The 25,202-nt window shown below is 35.9% G+C and overlaps 1 protein-coding gene across 1 annotated transcript in view; it reads right to left on the bottom strand.

Moving 5' to 3' along the window:
• Kcnh5 (potassium channel, voltage gated eag related subfamily H, member 5) overlaps window positions 1-25,202 on the bottom strand; it is a 338,297-nt gene that overhangs the window by 88,322 nt on the left and 224,773 nt on the right. Inside the window, exon 8 of the mRNA XM_005399159.2 lies at window positions 19,387-19,586. Within this exon, the coding sequence (XP_005399216.1) occupies window positions 19,387-19,586 (200 nt within the window). The remainder of the gene's footprint in view (window positions 1-19,386; window positions 19,587-25,202) is intronic.

The raw sequence follows: 25,202 nt of genomic DNA, 5'->3' as shown, positions 1-25,202 counted from the left end.
TATATATATATAGGCATTTTCTATCCATTCTTATTTTTAAATTATTGCAAAAGTGTTTAATGTGAGACCTACCCCCTTAAGAAAGTTTTAGGCATAAAATATAGTATTAATCTCTATAGGCACAACATTGTATATCAAATCTCTAGAATTTGATCATCTTCTGAAACTATGACTTTATGTGCATTGAATAGCAAATGCCCATTTCTCCCCACCTTTAGTCCCTTCAACCACTATTACATTACCTATCTCTGTATTTGGACTGTTTTATAAGCCTCAAGTAGGTGATGTCATGCATTATTTGTCCTTCTACGACTGACTGATTTTAATTTGTATAATATATTCAACTTCCATCCATATTGATCACACATAGCAGGATCTCCTTTTTATAGCTGAATAACATTCCATTTTGTTTACAAAATTTCTCTTAACCATTGAGGGGTAACGGGGTTGCTCTCCCATAATGCCTATTGTGAACATTTCAGTAGCCATGAAGTCTCTGTGATTCTTTGAGTCTTTGAGATCTCTTTAAAACTGTGACTTAATTTATTTTTGTGGATAAATACCCAGAAGTAAGACTGCTGGATCACAGAGTGTTCCATTTTCAGTTATTTTGAGGAGCTCCATACAGTTGTCCATGTCAACTGTATCCTTTTACAGTCCCATACAGTGTCCAATTTCCTTACACCTGTGTGAATCCATGCTATCTTTTACTGGGGGGAAGCACCCTAACAAATGAGAGGTAATATTTAATTATAACTTTGATTTGAATTCCCATAGTTATTGAGCACTTTTTCAGACTTGTACTCCTGCTAAAGCTTCGTATATCTCTTTTAAAGCAATGCCTGTGCCAGTCCTTTGTTTATTTTTACATTTAGTTATTTGCAACTTTTGCTACTGAGTTGAAAGTGTTCCTTATGTGGCATATTAAACCTTTATCAACTAGTTGTAGTTTGCAAATATTTTCTCTCATTTCATGGGTTCTTTTTCACTCTACAACTCTTCCTTTGAAATAATGGGAAATACTACAAAGAATAAACAGATGGGTTCTCATCTTAATAAAAAGCTTTTGCACAACAAAAGAATTCAACAACAGTGAAAAGACAAACCACAGAGTGGGAAAACATTATAATCAGTTGTCCCTCAGACAAAGGACTCATTTCTAGAACATATCAAGAATTGAAAAAAATCAGACTCCTGAAATTCAAAGACCAATCCAAAAATGGGCATCAGAGATGACTATGCACTTCTCAGATAAAAAAATATGAATTACAAGTACATACATGAAAAATGTTCAACACCATTGGTCATCCAAAAGAGGCACATCAAAACAACACTGAGATTCCATCTCACTGCAGAAAGAATGGCTGTCATCAAAAATCCACCAACAATAAATGCTAGTGGGCATTGGGGAAAAAGGAACCCTTCTGCACTGTTGGTGGGAGTGTGACCGGTGTGACCACTGTGGAAATCAGGATGGAGATTCCTCAAAAAGAAACTAGGATTAAAGGTTCCATTTGACCCAGCTATTCCTCCTCCTGGGTATCTTCCCAGAAAAGGTATAAACATCATACCACAGTTACACATATACATCCATATTTATAGCAGCACCACAAATCTCAGAAACAACCCAAATGCCCATCAACCAAGAAACGGATTAAAAAGCTTTTTTCTAATATAATGGAGTAATACTCAGCCACAAAGAAGGATAAACTTGAGACTTTTGTAGGTAAATGGATGCAACTAGAGACCATATTCAAAAGTGAAATAAATCAGACCCACATGTGTAAACATCATATTCTCTCCCTAGTGTAAGAAGCTGAAAGAGTAAATAAGATCCAAAACGCACAATATATATTGTGAATTGGGAAGAAACTGTTCAAAAGAAAAGAGAAACTGTGATGGCACAGAGGGGAAGGAAAGGAAGAGCAGAGAAAAAAATATATATTAGCATATTTATAAGCATATATATTATATATAAATAGTTATACAGCTAGTTTCTCTGAGTTCATTGAACAGAAAGATTTGTGCTATTATAGTTTGGACGATATTTCACGCCTATATCTTGTACTCTGTGTAACTACTCTGAAGATAACAATACACAATGTATTGATTATTGTGCTCTCTTATTAGCCTGTTTTGAAACTGTTTTTATTTTTATTTCTACTTTTTCTCTTTAAAATAAAAAAATTAAAAACACTAGTTTTGTGGTGCCTTGCCACTTCAATTTTGAATTCTGTTGCCTGTGCTTGGGGTGTCACACCCAGGAAATCATGGTAAAAATCAACGTTAAGGGGCTGGGGATTTAGCTCAGCGGCAAAGCGCCTGCCTGGCAAGTGCAAGGTCGTGAGTTCGGTTCCCGGTACCGGAGAAAAACAAAAAACAAAAAACAAAAAACAAAAAACAAAAAAAAAAAAATCAACGTTAAGAAGATTGTTCTCTGCTTTCTTCTAGAAATTTTATAGTTTCAGGTACTGCACGTAAACATTTAATCCATTTTGAGTGGATTTTTGTGTATGGTATAAGACGAGTCCAATTTCATTTGTTTGAACACGGATATCCCATTTTCTAAACATGGTACTGCAGACTCTCTATCTTTCCACATTGTGCAGTCTTGATGCTTTTGTCAAGACAACTGTGCCACAAATGCTTACTTAGTTAGGGCATTCTATTTTGTCGTATTGGTCTATGTGTCTGTCTTTATGTCAGTACTCTATTATAGCCTTATAATATATTTTCAAAAACACAAAGTGTGATACTTTCAGTTTCCTCAAGATTTTTTTGTCAAATCTTTTTCTCAAGATTTTTCTGGCTGTTTGGGATCCTTTGTTGTTTCATATGAATTTTAGCATTTTCTTTTATTTCTGTTAAGAATGTCATTGTTTTCAATGCGTAAGTCTTTCCAAGATGCATTGATAAGGTGTGAAGGCGATACTAATCTGACATTTTTTCCCATATGGGTCACCACAAATCCCAGTCACACTTAGCAAATGATCTTTCCTTTCCTGTAGAGCCATTAGCCCATCTGTATCATAAAATTTTCATGCTTAGGACTTTTTTAGACTGAGTCAGTTTGTGTCGCTATGGTCTGTCAATTTGATCATACCTACCAATGACAAAATCATACTGCCTTAACTACTCCTTACTTCCGTGTCGATCTGTCTCCACCACCTTAATAAATCTACTTTTCCCAAGTCCACCAGGAAATTCATGTAGCAAAGCCCAAGTGTAATTTTTAATATTATATTTTATTTAGATTTTAGAAGACTTCAAGACAGTTTTTCATTTCCTGTTTTGGTCTCCAGAAAGTCAAACAAATATGTGTTTCACCTAATATCGTCCGTCATTTCTGAGTGTTTTCTGTGGCCCTTTCCTATCTACCTGTCATCTCAATGTAGGAGTGGATCTGCCCTCTTTCCTAAGTATAATGTCACTTTGGGTTATCACAGCTAGGCATTCAGAGCCTTTTATGTGTCAAGTGCTTTTAAATTTATATGTCCTCTGAACTCCAAAATTATATCCATAGACATAACAAATAAATTTATTGAGCACCTACTATTCACCAAGCATTATCCCAAATGCTAACTATTGATCAGTGAACAGAAGAGGTAAAATTCCCTGTCCACAAGGAACATTTATTCTAAAGAACACAGTAAGTGAGCTTTATAACTAAAACTTCAGGTTGTGCTAAGATCTTTGAAGAAAACTAAAACAGAGAAAGTAAATAACCTTTTAAGACAGCAGAAACTGAAATCTTACACAGAATAGAAATCTGACAATCTGGCTAGCGATCCAAAAATCTTGAACAGAGGTTAGCAAACTGTGACTTCAGGAGCAAAGCTCGCCTGTCACTTGCATACATATGGGCAGTGAACTAAGAATGGTTTTTACAGTTTAAGTGGCTGAACAAATCAAAAGATAAATACTTTATGGCTTGTGAAAATATATGGAACAGAAAAAGTGTCTATGAATAAGATTTCATTAGCATACAGCAATGCTCACTTGTTTACATACTTTTCAGGGCTCTTTTCATGCTTTCTTGGCAAAGTTGAGTAGCTGAGACAAAATACATATGGTGACGCCTACACATTTGCTACCTGGTTCTTTGTATGAACGCTTTGCTGACCCCTGACCTTAGCCAACATGCTCTACCACTTGCACACAGAGTTCCACATGACAAAGTTCATTTTACAGTCAATGGCATAAAAATCATATAAAACTTTGGACAAACATGTTTGCTCCCTTTAATGGACAAAGAATTTCTCTTCTTAATTTAGCTGTCAAGAGAATCAAAGATCAATATGACTAAATTTAGCAACAATGACACTCTGGATGGCTTGACACCTCTCTTAGGTTTGGTTTTTAGCTATATGTGTACTTTTATATGCATGCTTTATTATCTCATTGTATATTAATTTCAGTTTGATGTGAAGCTCATAACTTACATAAAATTGAACACCAGTATGAACACAGATTAAGAAAAGGTTATATTTGGTATATTATTTTAAGAGATTATCCTTAAATTCCACTGCCCAAGCTGACTTTGTCATAGGATTAAATGAATTCCACAGTAATGAAAATACCATCTCAAATGTTATATATAGTATTGTTACATAGGTTTTAAGGAAAACATACATCTTAAGATTTTTCATAAAAATTTGTAAATAGAAGGGTAAACCTTAATCAGTTGGAAAATTTATTTATGCCTTTTTTGCACAATTGCCGATCAAGAAAGTTGGTTTATTAGGTGATAATCTTAGGTCACATGATTTATCAGTTAGAAAATGAAGTTTTAAAACTTAAGCTTTGGGTTTTCTATTTGCTCTTCTTATCTCCTACAATGTACTTTGAAAATAAAGTGTCAAGAAAGCAAAATTAAACTAGTGTTGTTTGTGTGTTGATTTTATTTTTGCTGCATTTGAATCTTTTACAATAGCTCTCAAAAGGCCAAATAAAGGGAATCCGTCCTCCGTAGGTTTGTAAGGAGACTTCATTATAAGAACTTCCTAAAGCAAATTAAAGATAAATTTTAAATCATGAGTATTAGCTCCAGAAGTTTACCAAGTATAGATTACAGTCCTAGGCTGTTTTGCTGTGAATATGTATTTTATATAAGTAGGCTTAATAGTAGAGACATTATTAATATGTGTATCTTCTGTTTCTTTATAGAGATACAGATTGTTGGCTGACTAAGATCACATGAATCTCTGAAATCTGCTCATTAAAATAAGTTTTTAAGAGAATTTAAGTTTCCAAGGGAATTTAAAAATATATAATTTGTGTATTTTTAAACTGTGACATACTAATTATACCGATGAACCAGCTTTTCCTAAGCACAGTACTATTAAAAGTATAAGAATATTTTTCAATATTTGAAAACCCTCATGTTAATCAAATACTCATTCTAAATTAGGCAGCATGAGTTCTCTAAAATCCCAAGCTTCATCACTCCTGGTTGTAATTATACCAATTCCGTTCAGTAAAATTACATACCTTTCATGAATTAATAAAAAGAGAAATAAGAATAATCACAATTATAACTGTTACTTGGCTTCAGGTTATCTGTAAAATGTAATCAAAGATCATGTAATTATAACAAGATCTTAAGAATTCAGCGATTTCCATACATCCCGCAGCCCCAGGATATTTAGGAATAGTACACACATTCACTCAGTGCATGTGAGTCCATTCTCCATGCCAAGAGGGGGAGTTAAAAAAGAAAAAAATGTCCTTTATCCCCTCAGCTGCTAACACTGCATAATCACTTAACATTTTCTTCAGAAATTAGAAAATATTAATTATTTTTGCAATTAGTTTTCTCTCTCTTCTCCTTTGGATTATAGGTTTCATAAGGGGAAAGGAATGGATTTCCTCCCTTTCCTCCAGCGCCTGGCACAGTGTGTAGAACACATTAGGTGCAGAAAGGTGACGTAGAAGCAGATGTATGAACTGCAGAGTCTGAACTCGAGCAATCAAAAGCAAACTTTGACGCAGGTGTTGATTATCTGCATTATCTTGGGTAACTAATTTTTTTCATTTCTCTCCTTATAAAACCATATAGGTAGTGTATCTGTGATTGTGACATGAACCGAGGAGTACACAACACCCTCTGACTTTTCGACTGTGTTCTTCCACGCGCTGCAGGCTGGGAGGCCAGTGGTATCCTGGTGCGATCATGGAAAGAGTCTGAATGCCTCACTGGCTCCGTGCTGGCTGGTAGGGACTACGTCATAATCATCACGGTAATTCCAGACATTGAGCGTAATCAGAAGCTTAGCGGACATTAGCTTTTAAATACCAGACCAGGCAAGTGGATCTTTAAAGTAAATATCAACCTGTGCATCAATATCTACCTAAGCATTTGTGAATTATTGTCTCAACTTCCTGTAAGGCTTAGTTCCTAGCATAAGAGAATTTCACCTGATTTTAAAGAGAATTTTTCATTTTTCCTTTAATTATACAGTATTTTATTACTAAGTTAATATGGTATTGTTAAATCAAAACCCTTCAAACATAACTTTAAGTGATAATGATGGTTCATCAGTAACAATAAAAAGGATTGGGAACTTGAGGTGTTGATTTAGCTTGTCTCCTTGTCGTATAGAAAGAGGGGTTCAACTGTGCTGAGAATAGTCGAATCAATGAACTAGTTTTAAGTACACTGTACTCTGTGATTTATTGAATGATATGTTATTAAAATATGCTAAAATTACGTGACCATTGATTTATTACTTTTTTTTTTTTTTTTTGGTTTTTCTCCGGTACCAGGAACCGAACTCACGACCTTGCGCTTGCTAGGCAGGCGCTTTTGCCGCTGAGCTAAATCCCCAGCCCCTGATTTATTACTTTAAAAAGCACTGCAAAGCAATATACTAACTACCAGATTCCATGGGCAAACTCTCTGGAAGCACTGACATTTTTCATTGTCATTAGACAGGGAGGGTCTTTACTGAAACAGCTGGGTATAAGGTGGTGGCTGGGGCAGGTTGTTCCTCTCCCTAATGAGACTGGCTTCCCCTAAAAAGGGCTGCTTCCCACTGATTTCTCACTTATACAGACAGAGTTTGATATGAGGGCTATACTACTAAGCTACTAATTTAAACTCTGTCTTCTGACTTTTCTTGGGTGCTATCAGGAAGCTACTATTATTTATTGTTAACTCTTCTCTTCTTCCCATATATTTTAATTTTAATGTAAGAAATCTTGGAAAAAATCATAGAAAAAAATACATATTCTGAGACTACGTTTGACCAGTCATCTAGCTTTAATATGGCAACTAGACTGACAGGGTAGTTGACTAGGTTCCAAGACTCCATTCTGTTGGTGTCATTCATATCTTCTTCACCGTATCCTACCTGTACTCGCTCTGGTTTCTTCCCAAAGTGTGGGATCTTTGGCTCTTTATGTTGGTTTCTGAGTGGAACCTTAACCCTACATGAGAAGAACTATGCCCATGATCTCTGACTGCATCTCACCAGCACGCCATACCTCACCCAAGCACCCGAACACATTTCAGGTGGCCTCAGCTGCTTGGTTCAACTCTGAGATTACAGCACTGCAATTCCAGCCAAGCACTAATGGAGTTTATTCAGGAAGGACAGAAGGATGATGGGTGGCCTAGGCGGGAAAAGTTTGTTCAGAAGAATAAACAAGTGACAAATAGGAACAATTTAGGCAGGATGAAGAACACTTGTTTCTAAGCTATGGATACTCAGTAAGGAGAAGAGTGGTTACAAACATTTATCCTGCAAAGCAGACCTAGTCAGGATGCTAATTGCATTATTTGTCACCCAAAGGAAGTTACTTAATCTCTTACAGCCTACTTTCTGCACCAGTAAATGGGAGCAGTTACCATATGGACGTATGTGTTAGAAAGAGTAAAAATTAAATGTGCCAAGGTTACCGGCCTATTAAATTCATAAAGATCAACAATGTTACTGTGAAAAAGGACAATGCAGACTTACATTGGTTAGATATTATTTGATTGTTTAGAAAAAATATAAACTGTAAAATGTGCATACATTTTGGCCTGAAAAGTCACATTCTCAGTATTTATCTTAAGGCAATTATCAGACATCTTAATTATACAATAATAAGAGAGATATAACACATTAGAATATATCTTTAAAATAGAACTTAAACATTTATATAATACAGATTGAGCATCTCTTATCCCAAACTCCAAAGTAAAAGCATTCCAAAATCCAAAAACTTTGAGCATCAGCATGACCACATAGCTACAAAATTTTATACTCCGCCTCAGAGATAAGCTACAGTTAAAACACAAGAGCATTAAAAATATTGTATAAAATTACCTTTAGGCTATGTATAAGATATAGAACTATTAATGAGCTTCATATTTGGACTTGGATCCCACCCCAAGATATTTCATGATATATGTATGAATATTCAAAACCTAAAACACAAAAATCTAAAACACTTTTGCTCCTACGCATTTCAGATAAGGAATATTCAACCTGTAGACTCATATTTGTAATATAGATGGTGAAAATAATCAAACAATAAATGTGGCATGGCGTATCTCTGTGAGGGGTGGGACTGTGGATGGTTTAGCACATTTTCTTCTTTTGCTAGTTCTTATTTCTACTTTTATATTACAGTCATGTACTTCGATTAAATAAGCATTTTTAGAAACAAAATGGTTATACAATCACAGGATGTTGTCTGAGAAAGCACATTTAAGGCAATCACACATCAATTTTTCAAAACAGATTACGGTACTCTTCTCTAATATTTATTCATCCTTGAGATAAGTGATAAATGAGTGTACAAAGCTGTCCTCCGGTCACAAGTGTATTCCTGACACTCCCCCAGAGAACGCTGGGCCATCCATGCTGTCACAGTACATCTGCATTAAGTCCATGGAATATGCCCTCACAGGCAGCAGATCTCTGTGGTTTTCAGCATGTTTTAAACAAATATGTGCTGACTGCTTTAATCAGATTTGGATACGAATATGTCCCTGTGCCAATTTATGTGTTGTCTTTGGTTTTATAGTAAAATTTTTTAACCAACACGAATACAGTGGTACTTCAGTTCATAAACTTAGTTCTTTCCACAATTCTGGTTACAAACCAAATTGGACAAGAATCAAATCAAATTCAGTGATTATGTTCAATGTTGACATCATGAGGAAATCTGACTTGGCTCTCATCCAATCCGGTTTGCAACCAGAATTATGGAAAGAATCAAGTCTGTGAACCAAGGTAACACTGTATTCAGCTGAAATTATTCTTTGGCACATACAGCACACAGACCATGTACAGCTAAATAATGATTTATTAGTTGTTAATGGATTCACTAGATCTTAGCTTCTTTTCCTTTCTGTCATTTTCCTTCTTCCCTTTTATATGGGTGCAAATACTAAATGCTGGCTATGGAAAAATCTTACCATAGCACAGATCCTTCCTTAATGGATATCTTCTATCTCTCAGGGATGGCCCAGTGGAAATTGGGAAGGGAAGACTTCTTCAAGAAAGCTGAAGATATAAATACATGTGGAAGGATGCTAGTGTGAGAAAATAATAGGGTATTTAAAGGTCTCACGAAAGGCCAAGATTCATAAAAAGCAAAGTTGGGGGGAAAATATCAAGTTGCGTGCCCATGTGGCCAGAACTACACCCAATAGTGGCACCTCAAGAAACTGGCAGTGCACAACTAGTGGGGTCTCTTTCAGACACAATAAGTTTTCTTTTTCTTTGAATCTATTCGCTACATTTTTCTCCACCTTCTCGCTACATTCCGCTGTGCCAGGCAGGGATGCCCATGGGTATTTGGCACTATACTAGTAAAGAAGGAGAAAGTGGATTTTTCAGTACTTCGTGGAGTATAAATGCATATAAAATCAAAAGCATCAGCCTGTGCCAAAAAAGGCATGTTTTGTTCATTTTATACAAAACAAGAAAGAGATAAGGGAGTGGATAAAGAGAAGGCCACAAAACCCTGGAAGAAATTTTAAAAACTAACAAGATAGTAAAATAAACGCAACAGAAATGCCAGAGATGAAAGCATTTCTTAAAAATTAGTTTATAAAATGAAACCATCTACATAATTCTACTTTTACCTGAAAAATTACAAAAGAAGTAGGTACTACGACCTCACTCAAAAGTATGTTTGGCTAGCCATTACTGCAGATTACTTCAGCGGGTGTTTGAAAACCAGATCAATCAGGGCAGCTCAGAACACAATAGGTTGAATACAAAGCCCTACTCCTAGCCTGACCCCATCTACATGTAGATTTTATTCAGGATTTAATTTTTCCTCAAAGTCTAAAACATATTTATATATTTGTGTTCAATGTATATAGAAATATAGTTCAACTGATGTTCTAGTTCCATCCAGTTTTAAAGACAACAGGACTCACTGAATACCAAGCAAAGACTAAGAAAGTGGTGCCAGGCATGTGATAAAGGAAGATGTGTGTTATGACCACAATAATTTGCTAGGCCTAATTCCTGCCTACTTGTACAAACACTGTGCATCCACTTTTCACACTCCATTCACCTAGGTGAGGCACCGAGTGTTATCTCCACTGCACCTGTGAACACACAGAATGGAACTCAGTCTTCATGGTGTAGATTAAGCCAAGTTACTGAGAGTCTTCACAGGACTATGTGGGAAACTCCTTACTTCTATTCTACAGCTGTCAAATGATTTGTCCTTCGACTTTTCTCACAGGCTAATGACTAAGTGGTCAAAAAATTAAATACAGGGGCTGGGGATTTAGTTCAGTGGCATAGCACCTGCCTGGCAAGCACAAGTTTGTAAGTTTGATTCCGGGTACCAGACAAAAAACCCAAAATAAATAAATAAGTAAATAAAATACAAACTAGCCCATACAACTGCACTAATTTCAACATGATATCAACACATTAGAAATTATTCATTGTGAGAACTGGAGTCATTTAAAACGTACCTTAGTTATGCAATGCGTGAATATCACTGCTATAGAAAAATACTGTGTAATGCCTGACATGCAAAGAGCTCAAGTAATTATATAACAATAACGCAAACCTTGGGATGGAGAATTCTCAAACTGTGCCAAAAGTCATTTATCATTACAAATTTACCATTATAAAAATATTAAAGTTCTCCACTGCTTATAATATTTCCAACAAGCCTTCAAGTGTTGTTTTATTTAACTTATAATACACAGAAGAAAAACTAAAATTGCAGCTTCAGATAACCTCTACCATCTCAGATAAGGAATGTAGGTCAGCTAACAAAGAGAAATTTCAGTAACTCTGAATGTTTACCTTGTATTATTTCAGTAGGTAACAGCTAAAAAACATACTTCACAATAACTAAATTCTCTTACCAGGTTTAGGTATCAGTTGAAAAGTTCCAGTTTTCAGATACTTGGGGCATTATACTTTCACCCACTAAGATGAAGAAGAGTTTGCATGACATACCTAGCATACTGTCTCTTGCTCAATCAGTGGGTAACTTAAAGGTCCCAAGCAGAATTCTCCAACTGTCCAACACTGGCCTGGGTTAGCCCTATCAGAAATTCTGGGACATCATATTTTTCCTTTTAAATTAGCATTTATTTTTTTCACCTTGGAAAAACCAGTTAGATTTATTTATAAAACTACAATATTTAACTGTACTAACAAATGTTGCTGCAAAATATTGAATCACCATAGAATTTTATTGCATAATTCTTGTTATATAATCCTTTAAATGTGTGTGTCTGGATTCCAAGTGAGATATGATACAATAGTATTCAAAATCATCCAGTTGCAATTGTGACGTCTTAGTGTCAGGACCTACAAGGTCACTTCATACTCTGTTCTGTCTAGTTGCCTGAATCCTTACTGGAGTGAATGAATTTCCTTCTGAAACAGATAGATTGTTCCATTCCTGGAGCAGATCAAATACTTCGAGTGACCTACTATACCTTTCCCCAGTTCATTTAGCCAAACTATATATTCCAACTTCCTTTAACTATCTATCATTTGACAAGATTCCAGAACTTCAGACCATCATGTTTATCTTCTAGTAAGTGTGCTACCATTTGGTAATATTTCTTTAAACTATAATACATCCCAAAGCAAGACACAATATTTTATCCATAATTTGATTAATATATGTTGTATTAGGATTATTCTCATCTTGCTTGATCCAAAGACAAGTGTACATTCTTCTATGTACTTTTCCAGATCACTCTCTGTATCAGGACCTGTTTGTGGGACACAGTGTAACACTTCCTGTGTGAAATCGGTGCATATACATAGCACATCTTACTTCCTTTTCTATCCTTCCTTTCCCCTCCCTCCTTCCCCTCCCTCCTTCCCCTCTCCATCCATCTCTTGATCCCCTTCCTACTTTTAATGCCCTTTACAGCAACCCAATTTTGTTTCATTATATTCACATGGATATACTGACAAGATGAATTTAACGCAGAGGATTTGTCGATGGTACTATTCTTGGAAGAATAATGCATTTGCTCTTAGGTTCAATCCTATCTCACCCTAGAAACCTTTTGAAATATTTAAATATTGAACTTAGTAAATGATGCCATGTATAAAAATATTATTCCATTTTACACATTTAGGAATAAAACAAATATTTTACATGCTTTCCTGAAATAAAAATATATATGGAAGTTATTTTAGCTCATAGATTAGATAGATGATATAGATATAGATGATATATATCATGAAGAATGTCTGTATATAATCTTATTTTATTTGGAAGAAGTTGAGTGCATTTATGATAGATTTTTTGTTCGTTTGTTTGTTTTTTGTTTTTCTTCTGCTACCAGCAATCGAACTCATGACCTTGTGCTTGCCAGGCAGGCACTGTGCCACTGAGCTAAATCCCCAGCCCCTTATGATAGATTTGACTAGAAAATAATCCAAGATTTTCAAACATTCAGTGTATCAATTTGTTTAAATTATGAATGAATAATTCTTCCTGAATGTTTAATTCTCCCAGAACATTTCACTTACTATCATCTTCATGTTCATGTAAAACACATAAAACAAAAAATGAAGACCAAAGTGCTTTTTGTACTAATTGGTTCTTAAGCTACATGTTAGGGGGAAGGGTAAAGAAAAGCAATAAAAGTCGTAAGACTTTCAGCTTCATTTTATGAAATAAACTCAGAGAAAAACCAATATGATGGGAAATATGTGGCCTACACAATGTTATACAAGTTTTTACGTGGCCACAAAATCTGAAGTTGAATTTGCTAGCTACTTATTTCACTTTAATTATTTCCCATCAAAGTTATTTCCAACTGCGATATAGCTTTTCTGAGCTTTAACCATCATTCTTTTTATTTTTTTCCCAAATCTCTTCTTCCTCTTTTAAATCCTCACTCATCCAACCCATTTCTGTCCTTTAAGTGCACAATTAGCAAGCGGCAAAGCCTGGGGGATGGATTTGGTTATTAAATTCAAAAAGAAGCTAAAGCAAACTGTAGTAATTCAAAGTCAATAAAATACTGTCAACTAAGTAGAGGTAATCCAGGGACTGTTTCACTAACAAATTGCCCAAAACAAACTTTCATGATAGAAACAGTACAATCTGCAGAGCAGTACAGACTTTAATGCCATGATTGTTTTCTACAGCACTATCACACAAGGCAAGTAGAATGAATTAAGTCTCAGTGGTTAATTTGCTTGTGGGTTAAAGTGAAATTCAAAAATCTGTAAAGCAAAATATGTGGAAAAGACAGGAGGAAATCTCAGCAATTGGGGCAAAGGTTTTCCTATAATTAGCTGCACTGCACCATTGAATTCTATCGTACATGAAACAGAAAAAATGTATAGGTATTTTAGAACTGTCTTGGTTACTTTTTTCTCGCTGCTGGGACAAAATACCTGATGCTCAAAATTAAGGAAGGAAAGGTTCATTTCACTTACAGTTCGTGGAAGTTTCAATCCGTACTAGGCATGATTATAAGGCAGAGTGGCATGTGGCAGAGGCCTGCATCCCAGGGCGGCAGCACAGCTAAGGGACTACCAGGACCCACACACCAGGGCGGAATGGGGGAGGAATCACCTCAAGCACCCTTTTCCTCTCTCTTACATAGGCAAACTATCCACCCCAAGGCGGGTGTAGCTCTCACACCCATATTCAAACTCTAATAGCCTGCCCCAGGGCCGCAGGAGGCTTTGGGGGGACACACAGACAAAAACCATAACAAGAACTAACACAGAAGAGAAGCAGATTAGAACAACACTGAGGTTCATACGTTTTTTAATATATATTCATATTTAAATTTTATAACTGCCAACAGTAAAACATTTGAAAGAAACCATCAACTAAATATGCAATAAGAAGCACATTTAAGTAAAGTATCTGGCTTATTGAAGTACAGAAGAATCTAACACTAAATACTGAATAGTTAAAATTCAATATTCTTTACTCGAGCCGTATCTAAAAGTACAGCACATTCATAATTCTAAGATTGTGCCTACAATTATAGAACTTGTATGATTACTGTCATCGATGTTTCATTTTGTCACGTCCACACATATTTAACAGTCCATGTCATTTTGGCTCTTATCAAATGCCTAAACCACAGATAAATACATGATTGATTAGACACACCAACAGATCGATGGAAAGCTGTAATAATTTGGATCGCAGATGTCTCCCAAGAGTGTTACATTTGGTCCCCAGAGTATGGTGCTGGCCTATCTGGGAGAAGTAGGTCACTGGTGGCATAACTTGGAAGGTTACGTCTTGTCCCCAGTCCCTTCTTTTCCCTCTCTCTTTTCCCTGGTTATAATGAGAGCAACTTTCCTCTGCCACCCCTTTCCTCTGTGATGTTTCTGCCTTGCCAGTGTCCCAGAGCAATGGAGCTGGCTTACTACGGACTGAACTCTCAATTAACCTAAGCCCTAAGTATTTTTTTCCTCCAAAATTCTGTCACAGTGACAGAAACCTGGCCGATGCAAAAGCTTAGTTGCAAAAGCTGCATGTGTTCACTGGCTGCTGACAATAAATTCTAAAGAAACAAAAGTAGAAGAAAAACACCAGTCAGCCATCTGTTCCACAACTCATAGTATATGATGATGACGTAGATCAGGTGAAGGCAATGAAGGTGCTGAGGACTGGAGGTGGAAACAAAAATATCTTATGAAGATTTAAGTGTAGGGTGAAGGGTGATGTTTCTATCAATTGCTCTGGGGTATGAAGTCTGGAGAACAAGATTTTATGAGACAGGACTAGGTAACATTTGAAAGAAACCATCAACTAAATATGCAATAAGAAACACATTTAAGTAAAGTGTGTTAAGCCAGATCCTAACTAGGACTTAATTTTGGACAGTTTCATTGCACAGGATGAGGCAGATGGACAGGAGAGTTTAGAGTTCAAGAAACAGATCCAAGATGAGTATTTATATGGCTGTTGTTACCATATATCCTTAAAGTCATAAAATTAAATTATGCCACTGAAGGAATGAAGAGAGAAAAGGGGAGAGACACAGAACTAAGCTCTTGGATACTCCCAAATGCATGCTATTTCCTAGTCAAATTGTTTTCAGGAAATGCTCTACCTATTTACACAGATTCCTGAATCAGAATGATACCACAGAGCAGTGATGGCAAACATTTTAGAGCTTTCAATGATACAAAGAGCTCGCTGTGGAATATGTGCCATAGGTTCGCCACCACTGCCGTAGAGCCACTCACTAGCGCCCTCACTAATACTGGGCATTATGTTTGTCCAGTTCACATTAAAAATGGTTTCCTTTTTTAACTCTTTTTATATATTCATTAGTGACTTATGCTTTTGTGTACCATAAATTATCTATGTCTTTGGAGCATTTTTCTCCTAACATATTCTATTTCTTACTGACTTCTAACATCATTTTACATATTAATATAATTAATTCTTCACTGGTGATATGTGTTGCAAATGTTTTGTCTCATTTTTGTTTTTATGGTTTTTTAGAATGAGATGTTTTATATTTTTTAGCCAAATCTTTCTTTCAGTTACACTGTTATGCATAACCTTATTTTAACATGTACAATTGAACTTTAATATTCCCTCATATCTTCATCTCACACTGCTTGTTTGGCTGGTCATTCTTCTGATATTTGTGTTCGTCCAGGAGGCAAGACTGTCATAAATATTTTCTTAGATTTTTAATTCATTCTATATTATTCTATAGAGACATGCAATTTGTTCCTCAGCTTATACTCATTTATAGTGACATCTATTTCTTTGTTATCTATTCACTCTTTGTGCTTAGGTTATTAATTATTTAACATTTTATTTATTTTATTTATTATATGTTGAAGTTATATGCTATATACACTATTTATTTGTTAGCTGAATACCTACCAGCCATATGAGTCTTTGGCTTTGCTATTATGTTCTCTACTGAACGGTAGAAATGGATGCCAGTTTTTGTTTTTTCTTGTTCAGCGCAGCATATGGTGTGTGGCCTCAGAAGCATTTTTAAATTCAGTCTCACTGAGGATATAATTACTGGAAATCCCTATAGTTCCTTTGAAGAATTTCACATGTCTTTTCTTCCTTCTTTTCATTTACAGCACTGCTACCCTGGTTTATTATGCATCCGAGTGGAGGTTTTCTTAACAGAGTGTAAGAAATTAAGTCCTATAAGGATAAAATTTTTATATGTCTCACAGTTACTTAAATATACAGTATTTTTCCTATTGGTCAAAAAAAAAAAAAAACCTCTGTTTTGGTGCCTTTATCCAACTGTCTTCTAACCAGCCACCACCTCTACACATACATTTTCCATCCTATACTAGTCCTTATTCAACACTCAAATTAACTTTTTTAGCTTTCAAGAGAAAGCAAGTGGTATCTGTCTCTGTGAACGTGGCTTATTTCACTTAACATAATGTCCTCAAATCCCATCCATTTTGCTGCACATGACAGGATTTCATTTTGTGTGTCTGTGGTTGAGTAATAGCCCATTGTGTGTTTACACCTCACTTTCTTTAGCCATTTACCTGTTGATGGACACCAAGGCTGACTCCATATCTGAGCTTTTATGATGACTGCCGCAATAAATATGGGAATGCAGGCACTTCTCTGACATACTGAGCCCTTTTCACTGCATAGAAACTCAGAAGTGAGACAGCTGTGCCCTAGAGTAGAGGATCTCCATACTGTTCTCCATGATAGCCGTACTATTTACATTTCCTCCAACAATGTCTAAGGGTTTGCTTTTCTCCACATCCTCAGAGGCACTTGTTACTTTATCATTTTTATAACTGGCATTCCAAGGTACGGTGATATTTCACTATAGCTTTGATTTACATTTCCCTGGCAACTAATGATTTTGAGCGGTTTTTCGTATTTTACTGGCCATTTATAGTTCTTCTTATGAGAAGTGTCTATCATCATTTGTACAGTTAGTTAGAGGGAACAAATCCTACTGTTTCATACAGCATGGGGTACGAGATATTTCACAAAAACCTATTTTATATTGTATGCAGAACTAGAAGAGAGGCTCTCGAAGATCCTAAATGTAAAAATTATAACGAGGTAAAATGCTAATTATCTCGATTTGATTAGTACACATTGTATAGGTGTACTGAAATAGCACACTGTCCTCTATACATACATGCAATCATTAGGTGTTAATAAAAAGCTTTTCAGTAAGCAAAACAACAAAAGTCAGGATTTCTCCCTGAGGAGACACATCCATGATTCTTTTCTTCTCAAAACCTATGCAATTTAATATTTTAAATAGCTCTAGACTTTAAATCTGACTGGCTTAGACGGAAATTAGTCAGCTCCATTCTGAAGCAACACAGCATCAGGGAATATAGAGAACAGAGACTCGGAAATCCGCACGCGGCACAGACCGTGGCTAAGCTCTTTTCTAATATATCAAAGGCCATTGTTACATCATTTTGCTGAGGCTCTCTGTTAGCTACCAAAGGACTCATTTCACTTCCTGGAGAGAAAAGCATCTTACTGATAGAGATCAACAAGGCCAGTGACTGCCTCCTGGGCTCGGTTCAATGTGGACTTCAACCGATATCCTGCATTTGATGACTTAAACTCCCACCCTCACTTTCACTTAATGGAGGTTCTATTCTTCTTTACATATTGCTCATGCCATATATTGGCTCAGATACGTATTAATCAAATTTCATAGAAACATAGTTTGTGGGTTTTTTCATCCGTGGCTATCAGTACCACTGAAGGGGCCATTTAACTAGAAAATTTATACTGCATCTGGTAATGTGTAGAAAAAGGAGCCAATATAATCCTGTCTCACAATTCTCCCATGGAACTAACCTTAAAAATCTCAAATCTACTCCCTCTGAAGGCTTTTCCTCCTCAAGTCCTACGTTCTATATTCATTCCCTTCACTTTCCGCCAACCATCTGAGCTTAACAGCACCTGCTCTGGTGTAAAACTGCTTCTTGTTGTGTGAAACATCTCTAGCTAAACATGCACTCTGGTATTTGCTGTTTTCCTTGAAATTAAAAAATGCATGGCTTGTTGAGCAAGTCTAAGAAAAAAAAAAGAGAAAAAAGACCCAAGTCAACTTCATTAGGATGAACAAAATAAATTTGCGGCAGATGTAAAGGGAGGCTATTTAGAGATCATGCATTTAAAAAATCAGTGTCTAAAAAGAACAGATTCCACTGATACTTATAAAGTTAAAAACTGAAGACTGGTTTTCTTTAAAACAATGTGTGCAAGCAGTCATACTTTTTGTTGATGTGGACCCACTAGAAGCAAGAAGGGAGTTTTTTTTTTTTTATTATTTGTCATTGTTCATTATAGGGAGATGTTGTGTCTGTCCTTTGCCCAAAGAAAAGATAAGGAAAAAACTGAAAAGCAGTTTCATAAAACAATGAAGGAAGAATTAGGGATGTTGGATAACTGGAGAGGGAAGTTTCCTTCACAGTGAAATGCATAAGGAAAATAACGAGTTAAAAGTTACTTTATTAAACATGTGAGAAAGAGGAGAACTTTAAGTGGAGGACAGAAGGGAAATACTTACATTTTTCTTTTACACCAGGGACATTTCTAATTTTTAAACAGACAAAAAGTGGAAGGAGAAATCAAGAATAAAATCATCAGGAGAAACAACACTCTCAGGGTTTAAGTGAAATGCAACAAATTACAGTGAGTGGTAATGAGAGAGTTTTAGGGAAATGGAATAATTAGCTGTTTGCAGGAACTGAATTTCCTAAATTGAGTATTATGACTAATACTAATTGATGATTACTGGCTGAGTGCTTTACACCTTTGGAGCACTCAATCAATATGATTGCTTGAACTGTCACTTACAAAGTAACATTTATAAAGCGATTGTACAAGCAACATGTATGTAGGAGAGTTGCGTATATCTAAAGATCCAATTCAAACAGAAAAAATAATAATAATAAAAATAACAACAACTCCTACCTTCTCCGTGTCGATGCCTTTTGACATGGACCACGTTGAGACAATATAATCCATGACTCGCTCACTGAGGCCTTTGGGGACCTGATAGAGTTTCAGAAAGTCCCGAACATTGTTCAGCATCTCATGGTACCGGTTAGTGTTGGCATACATTTGCTGGAAAATTGTGGTAACATTTCCAAAAATAGTTGCATAAAGAAGAGCTGGAAGAGAAGAGATGATGAAAATAAAACAAGTGTTCCTAGGGAAAAAATACTATGGCATTCACTAAATCACTGAAGAATTCGACAGAGACATTTGTCAACTTATACAATGCCTATTAAGTCCTGAGCTGAGTGCCCAGTGTACAGTAGTTGCCCAAGGACTGTTCTCTTCAGTGTGATAAACATAACTACTCACATGCATCAACCACACAGACTGTAACAGTGGTTCATAAAAAATCAGATGATCCAAGGTTATAATTGTGCCCAAGAAATTCTGCCCTTTATAATTGAAGTTGTTCTCCAGCCTTATTGTCCCAATAATGCCTAATCTATTTAAAATTTCCTAGGGATTGATGATCTAGCTTTGAAACGGATGCTCCTTCTGACTGCTTACTGCTTCCAGCTTTGGAATACTCCCTTCCTTATAAATACATTTGACAGAACATTAGAGGGAGTAGAGGCAAATTAAAGTACTCCTTTTGTAAAAGTGTATGGACAGATGGAATGACAAACTGAAATAAAACTTTTGAAGTGCCTGGAGTTGTTAATTTCATTTCAGTTTTACAGTGAGTATATGTTTTTTAATCCCATTGGTTATAAAGACAGCTTGATGACCACTGTTATTTATCTACAAGGCATTATGAATGGGGATGACTAGTGCTCCTTCTGCACTATAGTTTACCAAGCCTTTCTCTGGACCTGTTTAGGTTACTAAACTGATCTGGTGCAGCAAAACTTTTTAAAAGAACTTGAGTTCAGTCCAAACTGGAGACATCTCCAAACTACTATCACAGGCCACCTCCAACCTAGCCTACTCCTCTTGTTTAAATTCTTTATTTTCAGGGAGCTCTTTTGAAGACAAGGTCAGTTTGATCTTCAGCAAACACAGTGTTTAGTCACCATGGCCATTCTCTAAGCATTTTACAAATAAGTGGAATATCACGCAGTGATCATTTTCATCCTGCCTCCTCCAAGCATTTGAAAAATGACTCTGCTCAACAGAGTATGGGTTGTTTGGTTTTGCAGTTTCATTAAGCAAATTCCATTGATGTAAGTGATATAAAAATCATGCTGGTGAAGCAACTTAAGATCCTTAATATAGCATTTTGGGGAAATCTTTGGTTTTTCCAAGAACAGTCGTTTTTCTCTGAGTATAACAAATTTCAATTTCACAGCAGTCATTTTTATAAACATTTAACCAGATTTTCTGCTATTCTTTAAGGATTTTGATGACGGTGTATAAACAACACTTGTTAAACTGGATGATACTTGACTAAACCTGAGTAGAAATATAGTATTAACAGTTTTCAATTAGATGTTTAAATGTTTAAATATTCATACTTAAAAACAAAAAGTGGATGTCACCACCACAGATTTTACATGCTTATTCCATCATAGTATCAAGAAAGAACAACATAAAAATAATGTGAACAAACTAAGAATAGAAGAAATATCTAATAAAGACAGAATTTCATGATTTCAGAAAAGGGAAATGAAGAGAGTTTATGTTTTTAAAACAATGAATATTTAGGAGGAAATAATGCCTTAATTGTGTTTTAGAGTAGATCCTACTTTCCAGTTTTTGAGAATTGTTAACCAATACCATAGAACTCCCTATTTTTTAAAAATGTTTAACCTGTTTGTCTCCCTAAGATGCTTGAAATCATACTAAATTTGCTAAATGCCTTTTAGCTTAACACATTTCCAAACAGAAATGGAGCAAATGGAGGTAGTGTGCCGTCTCTAACAAAAACATACATTTGAACAGCTATTCAGGCATAATACTACCTTCTCAAGAGCTAAGGAAATCAGGTGAGTGATCACAATACCTGTAGTTAGTACAGTAATAAAGAGACACTGAAGAAGGCAAAAAGAGAGAGCTTCCTGGGACATCCATCCCTAAACTCCAAGCACTGCAGTGTGGAGAAAGACTCCTCCCACCGGGGGAGGAAGAGAGAATTGAATCCAGATCTTATATTTGGAAGGTGGGACAAGGCCTGCCATGGTAAACCAAGTCCTGCAAGGTCCACGGCAGTCCCCACATACAGAACCTTGGCACCCACTAGCCTGGTACTTAAAAGACTTGCCTCCACAAGTCCTCCCTAATCTCAGAAAGCACAGTGTGCAGAGATGCAGGGTAGGACAGGGAAGTAAGCACAGGACTTTCCCTTAAACTCAGCATCCAGTGAAGCCAAACACTAGGCAGATCCCAACAGCCCCTGAATCCAGGCAAATGCCCACAAACAGAGCTTCTAGACCTGCGCAGGTACCAGGCAAAAACCTGAGCCTCCAGTGAGATATACGTGTGTCCTCACTAACATTACCTCTGGCTCATGCAGTGGTCTCAAGCTCTGCGCACCAGCTCTTTGGCTGAGCCAATGAAGCACATTTCTAGGTCCTTTCAAGTCATCTCAACTGCTATCACATAAACTACAAATAATTCATGCTTTCTTAGCACTGCATAAGTTATGGATTCACAAGTATAATAAATAGTGAGTCCTTTTTAAGCCATTAAGCTTGAATAGCTATGTAAACATAATACACTAAACCACAATGAAACAGAATGAGTCTCAACTGATTAGAGGAGCTACAGTCCCTTAGGACACACATCACAGCCTGAAAGTAGAATTTTGAAAATAACTTTTTAAATATTTCATACAATTTTTACATTTTAACAGAAAAATGTTATTTTCATAATATAAAAATTAAAATCATGAATGAATATTTAATGATTTCAAAAACCGGTTAAGATTGAACAATGCTATTTTAACTAACCACAGATACATTTATTCAAGGACTCTTAAATTTAGTAAATACTCATTAAATGTCTGTTATATGCCACCCACTATACAATCCTTTAAGGTGACAGTGATAAAAAAGCAGAATCCCCGTGCTCAAATTGTATGTACTATTTCCTACAAACAAATATGTTTTCATTATCCCAAATTAGTCTTTGAAAAAGGCTAATCTTTCCTACAGTTCATGAAAATCCACAATAAAATTATACTTATACAGACAAAAATAAACTGATGTATTTAGAATTAAACAATTTTTAAAAAATCTATAGTCAGATAATTATTTGTAACGGCTTGAACTCATACGAGTGCTCATTACAGCAGATAACACAGTGACACGGAGTCTCTGAAGTAGCCATGTTCTCTGGTCATTTCATTTTGTTTGCTCATTAAATGAAGTTGAATCTATTCATCTCCTTATTAACAATATTTATTTTTTAGATTTTTTAACACCCATTAATAATGATATCCAGCATTAATTTTTCCTAATGTCTTCCTTATATAAGTGACCATTTGTCTTAGACTGGTCTGTCTAAATTATCCTCATGGGAATGCATTTCTGATCATCTTTAAGGCTTCAAATTGGTCCCGCCTTCATTTTTCTATTTATATTCACCTAAGTCTGTCTTTAATAATGACATTTAAGAGGTGGAAGGAAAATAGTCCATCAGTCTGTCACTACAAGTGCAGCACACAGACTGGTAGAACATTTTAAATGACACCAGTGGCCTTGGAACAAAGTGAAGATGCCGATCTTCACAAACCTCTGGTTTTCATCATTCTCCTTCCATCTCTACGACAGGTCCTGGTTTCCCTGGATGTGCTGTTGCAATGGCCCACATATGTAGGCGACATCTAGGCTTCCATTTATGAGACAACAACTTCATTTTAATCTACGCCCAGTTCCACTTAGTGTTTGTACTATGCCAACTATCTTGTGAGAAATGAATCTCATTCCTTGTGTGTGCCAACTATGTATAGCACTGTCCTTCTGAAGGGTACTGGAATTCTGAAACAGAAATTCCATGTAATACACTGACTTAACTGCATCACTTACCACTTGAATTAACTGTCAATTACTAAGAGAGGCTGGGACACAGAAGGGATCATTCTTAGAAGGGAGCATATCAAATTTTAGCATAATTTTTGGACAAATTTCACCCAGCTTAGGGAGGATCTTGTGATTACCATAATAACCAAAACAACCTCCACAATTGTATGACGATTATTATATACACTAAAGATAGATTTAATTTGAGGAAGACAATTATGAGCATATACTAATCAATTACTGAAAGGTCAAGAAAGGGATGAATGGAAATATGTGAGAAGATTATTCCTTCAACAAAAGTCAGAGAAATTAAAAGTAAAAAGAAAGGATCAAAGTGTCAAGAAAGCTTCATTTCTATGCTTCTAAGACACATCTCTTTTATGCTTAATAAATCCATTATTGTTATTCACTCTATTCTAGCACGATTCATTTAGACTTCAATAAAATTAATATACTCCCTTGCTTATGTAGTTACAGATATTTTTGCAAATTTGATTTAAAAACTTGAAAAAATGAGAACAGTATCTCTGAAATAAGAACAATCATAAAAGACATTCATGGAATAGTGATCCCATCATTTCAGACTTGCTTTAATGAGCTACACAATGGTTCCCAAACATGTCAACTCTCAGGCAACCAGAGACATCCAGAGATTGAAACTGTGTGTTATCTTTAAGCCTACGGCTCCTTGTTAGTGTCTGTCTCTTCCCATCCTCATGCGTATCTCTCACCACCCTAGGCCTCCTTCTTTCAGGACCTACCCCATTGCTTATGTGACCAAACCTTCTTCTACATTAATAGGCCTAAAGCCTGCCTGGACGTTGACAAAAATACTCTAGAGCTATCTTAGGCACTAAACCACAACTTCAAGCAAATAAACTGCTATCCATGCCAACACTGACTGCCCTGTCTATATTTTTAGGAATCCTAAATCTCATTTGGAAAGCAGGGGAAAAAAAGAGTTTTAAAAAGGTGTATAGCAAGAGATTGCTGTTAATGGACAGTCACTCAGAAGTTGCCAAAAAGAAAAGAAAGAGACACTTATAGTTTGATGCTACGGTTTCAAAATCCAGTTGCAAAGAAAGACTAACCTTCAGCTGAGCAGAAATGGCTGAAGGAATACAGTGGGTTTCTGCCAAGTGATGTAGAATTGGGCAAAAGTCAGTACAACACATTACTTTATATTCCCAAAGAGTAGAACACCAACTCAGAAAAGACAACATGACTGGCTTTTGTTTTTTACAACTGGGGAGATTTTGTTTTCAGTTTCTGTAAAATGCGTTGTGTTTTTATGCTTTTGCTTTTTGTCTTTTTCAGTCAGGGTTTCACTATGCAGTTCGGGCTGGCCTTCAACCCACTTTTGTAGCCCAGGTTGGTCTCAAATTAACAGCAATCATCCTGCCTCAGCCTCTTGAGTACTGGGATTATAGACATACACCACCATGCCCAGCAAAAAAATGTGTTATTTTTATATATTCATAAAATAACTGAAAGTATAACATATTTCAAAAGCTATGTAGCTGATGTCACAAGCTTTTAGTTCTATATTTCCATTTTGTTTCTAAAACTTTTCCTCTGTTAAGTTAGAAGGTAGTACATTTCCTACGCTATCATCCCCCGACACATACAGTGCAATAGTGTAATTCTGTCTGAGCTGATTAATAATAGTGACATGAGTTGTATCTTTCAGAATATTTATAAATTTTATATTGAATCTTATTTTTTTTAAATCTTTAAAATCAAAATAAGGAAACTATTATGATGAAATTT

This window comes from Chinchilla lanigera, unplaced genomic scaffold, assembly GCF_000276665.1.
Source record: "Chinchilla lanigera isolate Chin_1 unplaced genomic scaffold, ChiLan1.0 scaffold00065, whole genome shotgun sequence".
NCBI classification, from domain to species: Eukaryota; Metazoa; Chordata; class Mammalia; order Rodentia; family Chinchillidae; genus Chinchilla; species Chinchilla lanigera.
Note: the sequence above shows the minus strand (reverse complement) of the source record. Positions and strands in the feature narration are given on the sequence as shown.